General features: G+C 42.5%; 1 protein-coding gene across 1 annotated transcript in view; it reads left to right on the top strand.

Moving 5' to 3' along the window:
• Nucleotides 1–641: 641 nt before the first annotated feature.
• Nucleotides 642–12,005, top strand: part of klf7a (Kruppel-like factor 7a) — a 42,822-nt gene continuing 31,458 nt past the window's right edge. The window contains exon 1 of the mRNA XM_022196600.2: nt 642–1,023. Within this exon, the coding sequence (XP_022052292.2) occupies nt 922–1,023 (102 nt within the window). The 5' untranslated portion in view covers nt 642–921. The remainder of the gene's footprint in view (nt 1,024–12,005) is intronic.

The following is a 12,005-nucleotide window of genomic DNA, read 5'->3' on the forward strand; positions in this document are numbered from 1 at the left end:
CATGAGCTGCATTAAAAAAATGGACAGAGGGTGATTTTTTTATCAATGCGAGTCACTGTTGCCTGTCACATGAACAACTTCAAACCTCTGTAACAAACTTCTGAAGGCTCTCTATTTGATGATAGCGCTGCTGCGAAATAAAAATTCTAAAGTAAATACACAAAATCTTTATAATGACAATCATGCACACTATATTTAATAACAGAGTCTACATGAACACTGCAGGAGCATACAAAGAATGACAAGTTTACTCAAAACTTACAAAAGCACAGCCCCTGTATATTATGTCTACACTACTTCCCCCTACATCTCATTGTAATGAAACATTTGCACCGTAGAACAATATAGCAACCTCTGTTTCTAGCTCCTGTTTGTGACCACATGATGTTTACACTACAGCTTCTCCTCTCAGACTAGCCTTTCAGACCTTCTTCCAAATCTAATATACCCATCCATAAATAGCTCACCTATCGAGCCCATATTTGGAATGAGCGACGTGGCGAAGGAGCCAATCCTGCGAGCTGAATCTGCTTCACCCCGCCTCTCCACGCTCCATCGCCGCTCTAAAGACTCCTCAACCGCCCATTCGCCTAAAATGGGACAAGCAGGGGAGTTGATTGACAAGAAATCACGCCCCTTCGTTTATCAAGCCCCTCCCCTCCTTTGGCTCCCTATCAGTGTCTATTTTGGCAACACGGATACGCATGGAGCCTCCATCACCTCCAGTCCATTTTACGCACCGAGTCCGATAATGCGCACAGGTAAAGGGACCCTAATCGACACATTTTCAGTCGCTTTACTGAGCTATTTATCACGTTTTAAGGACTAATATGAAAGAAGTGGATGTAGAGGTCTGATAAAGCCAAGAAAGGAGGCATATTTCTTGTGGATCGTTCTTGTTTTCCATCCCCGAGCGTCAGCATGGATGTCTTGGCGAACCACAGTATCTTTCAGGAACTTCAACTCGTTCACGACACCGGCTACTTCTCTGCCATGCCTTCGCTGGAGGAAAACTGGCAGCAGGTACGTGTCAACTTTCAGTTCCAGCTGCTGCACATCCCTCCGAGCTGCTTTAATCTAACACAGTTCGCTCGCTGATTTGTAGTCACATGCGCTCGGGATGCAGGCGTCAACTTTTCCCCAAAGCCTGCCCCCGTGTAGTTCAGGCAGAAATGAGGAGGCGAAATGCTATCACTCTTATATCTGACAATTTTCCGAGAGATGGCAGAGTGGCTATGATGCGAAAGCACACCGGTGCGTAATAAAGCTGTCAAATGCGATTCTGGGAAGATGAACATCCGAATCTCATAATAGAGACTGAACTGGTCGTGAATAATACATATGCGTCCCTGAGATTATTGAGCTGTGAACCCACTGGATGCAGTGAAGTCTCCTTTCTTATTCATTATACATATCCTAACATGTCTGGCATTGTTCCATCTTTAAATGCAGAAGTGAGAGAAAAATTTGTGCGAGAGCAGAAAAAAGGAAAACTGTCATCTGCATATTCGCATCCTCAGCCTCCCACCTCTTCCTTCATCAAAGTTCAGTGGAAGAGATAGAAAGCACAGGGATCCACGCGGCCACATGGCGAAGGATGAATGAGGAGACGCGTCGGCACTTAACAGGATCATCCCTGCACTTAGATATTCCTGAAACGCATCATATTAGTCTTTTCTGGAAAGTATACGACTATACCTGTGGTTGTGTTTTAGCTGGATGCAACATTTTAACTGCAAACATGATACTTTTTGTGGAAGAAATACCCTAATTTCTCATTATCTGGTGGGAAAATGCGTACAATATGGGGGTCATTGAATGGAAATTTGATGCCGGTATTGTTCCTGAAATAGGAGCTTCAGTTTTTTTCTCTACTTCTCTGCTCCATGAGTAAGAGGGGGGAGGAGGAGTGACAGGGGGAGAGATGGAGAGAGAGAAAAAGAAAGAGAAGGAGAGAAACCGGTGCGTGACCGCGGATCCATTCCTTGTGGCCAAGCAGCCTAATTGGCATCCTACTGTTAGCCACCGACGCATCTTTTCATAACAAGTCTCCAACTCCCCGCCTTGACTGTCAGTGGATTTTAAATTGCATGGGCCTACGTGTACCATATGCAGCACATGTCTCTGTTTCTCACCCACAGCCTGCATAGCAAAATCAATACCTAATGCAAATCTAATAGAGAGAGAGGGAGAGAGCTGCATGTGTAGGCAAAAGGCTGGGAAATCTCAGTTTCAGTGTCAGTCTTTTTTTTAAATGCAATGATTGTTTGTAGCCCATTCTCGCACAAGACAGCAGCGTCCATTTTGCAATTCTTTAAAGATCTTGGAAGTTAACAGGCCTCTGTTTGTTAAATGTGAAGGCTTTAGTTGATTTTTTTTTTAACTAAACACACATCTGGTATCATTTTGCAGCTGGACAGAGTGCATCCCGGGAGCTTTCTGCCCTTTTTTGCACTGCTAAGTGTGATTTTTTACACAATTTTACAGATCAATTCTTTGCTTTAACCTGGCTTTAGTTTGGAGTAAATGGAGAAGCCCTTGTAAAAGAGAAAACATTGCACGTTTCTTGCCTGATGACATCTCGATCTGCATCACTGAAGACGCAAGTTTACATACTTCTTGTACCTTTACTCTTTCTACATACATTTTTAGCACAAATCTTGACCAAAAATAGGATCATAATTTAAAAAGTTGCACACTATCTCTACTCAGCTTGCAGGCTTTTGCTCACTGCGTTACCAATCACTGGAATAAACATCCATCCATCCATTCTCTATTCACCGCTTTATCCTCACTAGGGTCGCGGGGGGGTGCTGGAGCCTATCCCAGCTGACTCGGGCGAAGGCAGGGGACACCCTGGACAGGTCACCAGTCTGTCTCAGGGCTACATATACAGACAAACAATCACACTCACATTCACAACTACCGGCAATTTAGAGTTATCATTTAACCTCAGCATATTTTTGGACTGTGGGAGGAAGCCGGAGTGCCCGGAGAAAACCCACGCATGCACAGGGAGAACATGCCAACTCCATGCAGAAAGATCCCAGGCCCATCCCGGGATCTGAACTGGGGATCTTCTTGCTGCAAGGCGAAAGTGCTAACCACATTTCAATTAAAAAAAAACAAAAAACAAAAGCAATCCTTATTATGGCTAAGAAGATCATTTTCCATCATTTTGAACACCGGAATTATGACTTGCCCCACACTTTGAAAGCCCCTCTCCTTCCATGCAGAACGCCGATGTTCTTGGCGAAGGCAATCCTTGTTTTCATTGTGTACCACTGAATGCTTCTGAATTATGAGCTGTGGCTTGCCTTAAAAGCTTTGTTTCTTGCTGAGGACCCATAGTTTGAGCAGTCCCCTCTGTATTTCAGGCACAATTTAGAATTTGATGCTTTTATAGGGTCTGATGGTGAGATAGGAGGCTGTTGTTGTTGGCCCCTAAATGGGTTCCTGAGATGCGATGGTAAGAATGATGACTGTGTCCCCTGTTGGTGTCTGTGAGGCATGATTCAGGCGGTTATAGGGGGATGGGGAGAAGAAAAGGAGTAAAGTGTTTTGGAGGTCTGCAGATAGTACATTTGAGACCACTATTTGTTCCATTATTGAACCTAATAGTGCCAAACTGAACTGTGCTGTCTCGCTTCCAGATCCCTGTACAGTTGGTTGTTCAGTGTTGAAACAAGCAGCAGGGCTGAGCTGGATTTGGAACAAGCAACCCTGTTTAAAAGTTACTCAATATTTGTCGAACCCAGTTTTGCTCAAAGCGAAGCGTTACGCGTGTTATTTTCCATCTTCCCTACCAACAAATTTGGCTTGTCATACTGCTTGTTATGGTAGTGCTTGTTATGCTATTTTGTAAACTGACATTCACTCAGAGAAAACCTTGTTTGGCTTTATTGTAGAATATTTACCAGCATCTTCACAGACAATATAAAAGACAAAATATCTGGATTGAATTTCAGGCTGATTTGATAGATTTTTCAACTTGCCTTCAGCCTTTGCTGATGACGTGCTCTCATCCACAGCACTTGACCCTGATGGGGGGGATGTAACAAGACACCACCTATGGTTGTCTGTCATTGACCCCGGGACATACTCCATACCCTCCAGCACATATATTATCCCTGAGGGGTCGCACACATGTAGACTGAGTGCCTGATGCCTATCCAAGCGAAATGTCTGTATGTTGCTGCGTGGTGCATTATGACTTTCTATATGTGGACTGATTGCACATGGCTGTTTCTAAATATGGAGACAGCAGCAGGGCACTCTGACGTGACCTCCATATGCAAGGCCCGCATGCTCAGACGCATCCACTTATCCAACTCTCGACTCAATAACATGCACATTTCTCAGGTGGCGGCAGCGGCTTCAACTCCGTCTAGAGGGTTGGGGGTGGAGGAAGTTGCCGAGCACGCATATTCTCCCCACTGCAGGGTTTTGCATTTCACAGTCCGGTGGACTTGAACCTCCTCCCCTCGCACCCCAGGAGTGACAAGCACACACAGATAGACATTCATAGAAGAAGAGAGTAGTGATGTAGGGTGATCTGATGAACAGAAAGAAGAAGAAGAAGTTGCATATAGATGGGAGTCATGTTGCATTTTGACTGAGGAATCCGAGGGAAAGCTTAAAGATGTGGTCAGGGTCAGTTAAATACATGTTCTTCTCTAGAACCTCTAGAGAGATCACAATGAGGATTGAACGACGGAGAAATAAGTAAGTAGCAAAAGACAACAAAGACTTACAAAGAATAACTGTGAATAAACATTTATATACATTCATATACAGTCTTGTCTATGTGTGTGTCCATGCACACCGGTGCGTATGTGTCTCAGTATGTTATGTAATCCTCAGTAGGCCACAGCTGCTTTCTCACACACACAGAAGGCATGCTGGGGAGAGCAGCCAACTGGCCCCTCCTTCCCATCTTCTGCCATCCCTTGTTCCTCCTTTTTCTCTTTCTCCCCGTTTTCTTCCTGCCACCCTTTTATAAAATTACCACAGTATGGATTTTTGATCTTTGCAGGGTCGTTCTGTAAGCTCAGGACTTGTACATTTCCCCACCACGCTGTACACTACTCACTTCTGTCATAACATAGAGACTGCCAGGTAACAATGTTCGCCAAGGTGCCTTTGCTTTGTGGAGCAACAACAATGAACCAAGATTGTATGTTAGACTCACGTATTTGCTGTCTTGGTAGGAACCTAAAGTACACTAACCAGTTTTAAAACACATCTGTTCCCTGTGACCTTTTACTGACTGCTATTTGATGTAATTTTATGCAAATTAAAATTAAATCAATTCTGTAACAGGCACAGTTTAGCATTTTGTGAGCAGGCGTAGGAAGGACAAACTGGGACTTAATCTTGTTTGTCTCAGAGAGCTCCACATAGCGTTTTCATTCCTGGCATGTTGCTTTATTAAAATGTAACATCAGTTCTTAAGTATGAGATGTGGAATTCCTGAAACCAAGTTTGGAAGCTCTTCCAAGAAAAAAAAAAGCTAAATGTATTAATTGTCTTTCAGTTTAGCTGACATCTAAACCCGTTTGAAGGAACCTTTCAAGTTTTCAGAGCAGCTACCTCAAGATGCTCAGATGTCTGGCTATGGAACTGATTCTTCACGGTGCGGTTTTGCTCACCTCAAACCAATAGCAGTCAGAAGATCTTAAAGATGGAACACATGTAGAATGTATTTGACATGGCCTGGCCTGTGACGCACTGAGGCATGAAAGGAAGCCTTTGTGCGTCGTCGCACGATTCAGCATCTCTGCTGGATTCCTTTTAAGTCTTTGCAGCCACAAGGTTATTACTCAGTGCATCGATTCTGAGAATACGTCTTTTTATCAGGACTCATACTTATGTATTAAAGAAGTGATGAGTTTATCTAAGTGGTATAAACAAGTAAATGAGATGGAGCTGCTAAAACTCAATTTAGCTCCTGAGCAGAAGCAGTTATGTTAACAAGACAGTGCTTGTTGTTTCCTAGGAAGTATAACAGGTCAATGTTTAATCTTTCCAGTGTTTAATTTAAGATTCTACCTATATTTTAATCTCCAGAGGTTAGAACACTTTGTGAGTTTATGCATAGGTGCATAAGTTTGAATGTATGTTGATACATGGAGGCTCAGCATTTCATTATTTTACAGAATGCTCTCTCAAGATCAGGATGTATTTTCTGTCCATGCACACTCCGTTACAAACTGCTGCACAGGTTTGTGTGTCTGTGTGTGTTGTGTAATGAGATGTGCAAGCGACCCCCTGACCCAGTAACATCCATTCTGCCATAAGAGTGCTTAGTGAACTCTGCCACCTCTGTCTCATCACTCAGGCAGCTGAGAGGCGATTGCCAGTGATAGGTGCCGGCTACTGCTTTATGGGCATTGATGAAAAGGTGGGAAGCACTGATGAAAGAGATGACGGCCGAGGAAGTGTTCATTTGTCTGATGATCTGGTGACTGGCCCGTCAGAAAGGCAGAGGAGGAGGTGTAGGAGAAAAAAGGGAGAGAGGATAGGAGGGGGGAGAAAGAGTGGTGAACAAGCACATCTTTATGTATGGCTTCCGTCTGTGAAACGCTCTGCCACCCCAGGTTTGATTAACAGTGAGAAGAGGAGCCAGTTATTTTTTTCACCTCACGCCAGCTCACATGGCTTGGCAATGACTTCCACATCATTTGAGGCGAAATCGGGAAGCCGTTACAGCACCTTACAGTGATCCGACATGCTTCGCTGCTGCCATCCGGTTTGGCAACCGCAGGGAGAAAAGAGAAAGGCAGAGAAGGAAGAGAAGTCTCAGACACTGGTTTTATGTTTTAGAATCACCACCCTCTCTCTCTCTGACTCTTTATCTCATAACTATTGCTCTCTCTCGCTCCTTGACAAATTCAGAGAAGACCATTTTGACGAACCCACAGCTTGATTTGCTCTGCTGTCACCTTTGTTTAAAGGAAGTCTCTCTTCAAAAAAAGTTAAATTCAGGACAGTAATGCAATCAAAACTTTGGCACAAAGCTTAATAAAGGCCATTTTACACAAGGCATATTGTGAATATAAGGAAAATAGATACAAACGAATAGTATTCCTTTTATTTCAGAAAAATTTTGCTGAGTAAAAAGACTGGAAGGAAGGGGAAACAGCTAACCTGGCCATTTAGAAATATAGCGCAAAGCTTACAAATGAAAAGGACCACTTGTCATCATCGGCTATGTAAATTTTAATGACATTTTTGTGGGTTTTCATTTTACTGCTATCTTGGTCTGATGTGCCAATACTGTTTTTTAAAATTTTTTATCTATTTATTTTTTATGAGCTGCTTTAAGACTATGCCAGCTGCTGTTAGAAATAAATGATCCATCATTTGTCAGCACATTTAGCATTGCTTGTTGTATTAGCTGAACCCAACGAGAGTGAAATGTCACCTTGTGCTTGACATGTTTAACTATGCAAAAAGACCCCAAATATGTAAATGCTCCAAGTAATACTCCTGATTACTTTCTTTTTGTTTTCTACCTTAGGCAGCATATAGCAATATTTGGAAATCCATTGGCTTTAGTACTGACCACACATTTACACTCTGTCCAGGCATTTTATAGCCATAATTGACTGTGACATACGAAACGTTACATCACATCTTCCTACCTACCTGTTGCTAGGCAGCCTTGTCAAGCTGGAAGAGCAGCTTTGGCCTATTTGTTTGTTTAGCTGTCAGTCTGGGAGGCTAATCCCACCCCAAGGGACTCCTAGCCATCCAGAAATCACAGATGCAGCCATGTGGACCATCTCTCTCTAAAGACTGGGCAAGTTACAGTGGGGGGAGAAAGAGATGGAAAGGGGAGAGAGACAAGGGCAATTTGCCCTGAGTAAACACCGCTGCTTGTTGTTGTCATCGAAGCCAGTCATCAATCATGGCCCTAAGTTCTTGGTGGTGACAGCTACAAGGACGTGACGCTCTTTGAAACCGATTGGATAGTTTTTAAAGCCGGACAGTCACTGGTGAAGATCACAGCAGACCTTGTTGACTTTTTAGGAGAGTGAGTTGCTTTTGTAGAACTCCTTTCAAAGGATGTTACCCGAGCTTGAGGTCGCAGTCGGGGTGTCCAGTAAAAACGCCAGTTATCGGCTTAGAGGTGTGCTTGACTCTGTAAGCTCCAGAAATTCTGTGTCTTTGTAAGTCTAAATGCAGTCAAGTGTGTATGTGTTCTGCATGCCAGCCTCAATGTTCAGCTGCGGTGGTCCAACATGCAAAGCCAATTTTTGTGTATACTTCTCCACCTGCTAAGGCTGTGTTCCAAAGCTGTCGGGCTGGTTGGCCAGTGTTTCATCTGTCACTCTCTCCATCTCTGCATCTGCTCATCTACCTTTCCTCCAAAGATTATTCGCTTTCCTCTTTCATCACTCTTCTTTACCTTAATCTCCCTTTATTGTATTTCTGTCTCATCCTGCTCTTTCTTTTATCATCCTCATCTTTTTAAGCTTCGGTCAACCCTTGATTGTATTTGTTTCTCTTCTGTCCTCCTCAGTAATCCACCTTCAAAGTTGCTTTGCTTAAAAATTTACAGAGAGGGCGCCCGGACAGCTCAACGGGTTAAGCAGGCGACCCATGTACAGGGGCTGGTCCCTGACGCCTGGATGCGATTCCCGTCCATGACCCTTTACTGCATTTCTTCTCTCTTCTTTCCTGTCTGTCTCTACTGCACCTATCTAAAAAAGGCCAGTGTCCATTTTGGCAGCTCAAAACCAAAGGTGAGAACTCAGATGTGTGGTCAGAAATGAAGATTGCTTTCCATTGTTATCAGCTGATGCGAAATCCAGAAGATTAAACTGAGTTCTAAATTACCCTAAGGACACTAATATCTTGAGCCAACTGTGAAACTCATGTAGCTTCAGTCATTCCAAGCCCCTGCAGGGTTGCGCTGTCTGAAAAAGATACGACTTGTATCCTCGAAACCAGACAGATTCGGCTTGAATTGGGAGTAGCCCACATGTTGAAGTCTGAAAGCGCAATTTTTCAGGATGAAAAATATTATTTTAGCATGCCTGCTTAGTTAAATCACTGTATAAATGTCAAAGCAGACAGGCTGAGAGGATGGGAAGATTTTGCACCCTGCTTAACTCTTTGAATGGTCTGGAAAGTGCCCTTCTGTGATTTAATGAGACCTGTGGGAAGAGCCATTCATCAGCATGACAGCATACCTCTGTTTCCCATTGTTCTGTTATGTAAGGCGAGTAGTGTGTGTTTTAGCCTTAATGATAGGCTGGCAACCCTTTGATTAGATGAATCTCCTGGTGCTAATTAAGATTTAGGCAGCCTAAAGACATCTGTGTTGATGCCTTCCATCCTTTCTCTCATTCCCTTTAAGTATTTGCATGTGGAGCAGTTTACGAGGTATGTGTTACAGTGATGGAGATTTCTATATTTTGGACTACACTGGGAATGTAGGAAGTGTCTTGTGGTTGGCATAAGACAAGAATGCCTTTTCTTCTTGAGAAAAGGCATGGGTCATTTCAGATGTGCTCGAGTGCAAAAATTGTTTGTTTTTCTTCCTTGAATGTAGGCTTTTAGAAGTAGCATATGCACACCTCGAGCAAAACATCTCCTCATTAAGTTATTTAGTCTGTGTTTGGAGTGCTAAAAAGTAGACATTAGCTTCCCCGACAAGTGATAATGTCCCAGTAAAGTGTAAATGCTTTAACCTTCCTCTAGTCTTCGGGTCAGCACTGACCTGTTTTACATTTTAAATGCATAAAAGTACTACATAAAATTAGTTTATTGCATCAAGAATTTTTGACTTTGCCAGAAACTTCTATTTAAACTAAATAAAATTAAAAAAGTCAATTTTAGTAAATTCTAGAATGCTCTGGTAAAAATTATGACCTTTGTGTTGTTAGGGTCAGTTTCGACCCAGAGATAATACTCTAAAACAATAATAAATGCAAAAACTGAAATCATAAACACATGATCAGCCAACAGCCAACAGCCAACAGCCAGCTCTTCTTCCGATCACTTGAGTAACCTGGATGCCTACATTGGTGTTCTTCTTCTTGCTGGAGATCACAGATCCAGCAATGAGGCCACTGATAGTCTCTGGGATGCGTTGGCAGGCAGGAATATTTTCCAGGTAACAATGTCACTTCAGACCTTTCCAGTGATATCAAGAGTCCTCAAATTTGAAAATAGAGACACCAGAGCAAAATTTGACAAACTTGCTCCCATCAGAGATGTCTGGGAGAGACGGTTGCATCTCCTTCCAATGACGTTCAACCCAGGTCCAGAGGTAACATTAGATGAATGTTTTCTCCCTTTCCATTGAGAATACCCTTTCTGACAAAACATGCCCAATAAGCCAGGCAAATATCTGGGCAGCCTGTGATGCAAAAATCAGCTATGCATGGAATATACAGATTTGCACAGGCAAATCTGCAAGTGGCATCCCTGAAAAAAAAAAACAAAGCAAAACAAAACAAAAAAACATGTAGCACTCAATGCGACTCCTGGACTGCAGGGTTAGAACATCACTTGTGACAATTTTAATGTTTTTTTTTTAAACCAGCTATGACTTTGGACACAAACTTCTTAGGAGGAAACTCACCATGGTGGGCACAGGAAAAAAAAAACTGAGCTGCCTGCTGAAATGTTGCAGGTGAAGGACAGGGCTCCACTTTCCTCAAAGTTTGCTTTTAGAGACACCACCACTGTTGTTCTATACCGTCCAAAAAATGAATGATACTGATGTTCACTCTTCACAAAGATGCAGCTGTATAATTAGGAAGTACAAAACACCCATAGTCCTGCTGGACTACAACAAAAACAAAGGATGGGTGGACAACCTGGACAAGCTGACTGCCACCTGCAGCTGCCAGTGAATGACCAGGAGATGGCCAATGGTTGTTGTTTTTTTTTTTTACAGCATTCTCAATATGTCTGCATACAATGCATTTGTGTTGTGGACCCACATTTACTTAGGGTGGAACTCTCCCAAAAAGAAAAAAAAAACAAGCGGAGAATTTTTTTGAGGAGCGAGGAAGTTCCCTCGTCAAGGCACACATGGAGCAAAGAGAATGGGTATCGGGAGACACAGCTGCTGCAGCCTTGGCCAGAGAGCAGAGCTCACCAAAGCACTCCGTCCACGCCCACAGCAACACAAAGAGCATCAGCGCCTGCATCCGCCTCAGTCAGCCCTACCTCAACAGCTACCACAACAGCCACAGCTACAACACCAGTGAGACGACCTGATCCTAAAAAAAGAGGTGTCGTATCAAGTCTAACAAAGTAACCAAGAGATAAGAAACAAATTGGATGATAAATTATTGTTTTTTGGGTATTTTGTGGTTGATTTAAGACAAGGGTCAAAACCGACCCTTTAACATAAGAGATAGTAACAGAAAGCTAATACAAGAGGAAGCTTAACCCATAAGAACTCAGACCCATTTTTCCTTAAAGGACTTAATGAGTTAAGATCATACATAAAACCTTACAAGGAAGAGATTGGGACACTCAAAGTGCTTGTTACACTGGTGTCACCGTGGGTTCTTATGGGTTGATATGATTTCCATCCCAAACTAGAAAGACACTTAAAGGGTTTTGACCTCTGCTAAAGCATCATCCAACTCAAAAATAAATAAATAAATCATAGGTATACCCCTTAAATTGGATCTATAAAAATGTATTTATTGGTTATTTGTTTGACCACGTTCCACCTCTCCACCAAATTTCCAGAAAATTTTCCAGGCAGTTTTTTGTGTAATCCTGCTGACAAACAGACAAAAGGTGATGATGTCTTAACAACTATGCAAAAAAAAAAAGATTGTGAAGTGTAGTGAAACAAGAAAAAATATTGGAGGTTAATGCAATAATTTGAATAAATTGAGAACAAATGTAACTTGATGAATGGAAATTGCCTGAAACATGTTGTTTTGCATTGAAGATTCATCAATATATATATTTTTTTATAAGTGTGGTAGGTTTTTGACACAAACCCAAACCCAAATGTGCTCAAA

Source organism: Acanthochromis polyacanthus, chromosome 22, assembly GCF_021347895.1.
Source record: "Acanthochromis polyacanthus isolate Apoly-LR-REF ecotype Palm Island chromosome 22, KAUST_Apoly_ChrSc, whole genome shotgun sequence".
NCBI lineage: Eukaryota > Metazoa > Chordata > Actinopteri > Pomacentridae > Acanthochromis > Acanthochromis polyacanthus.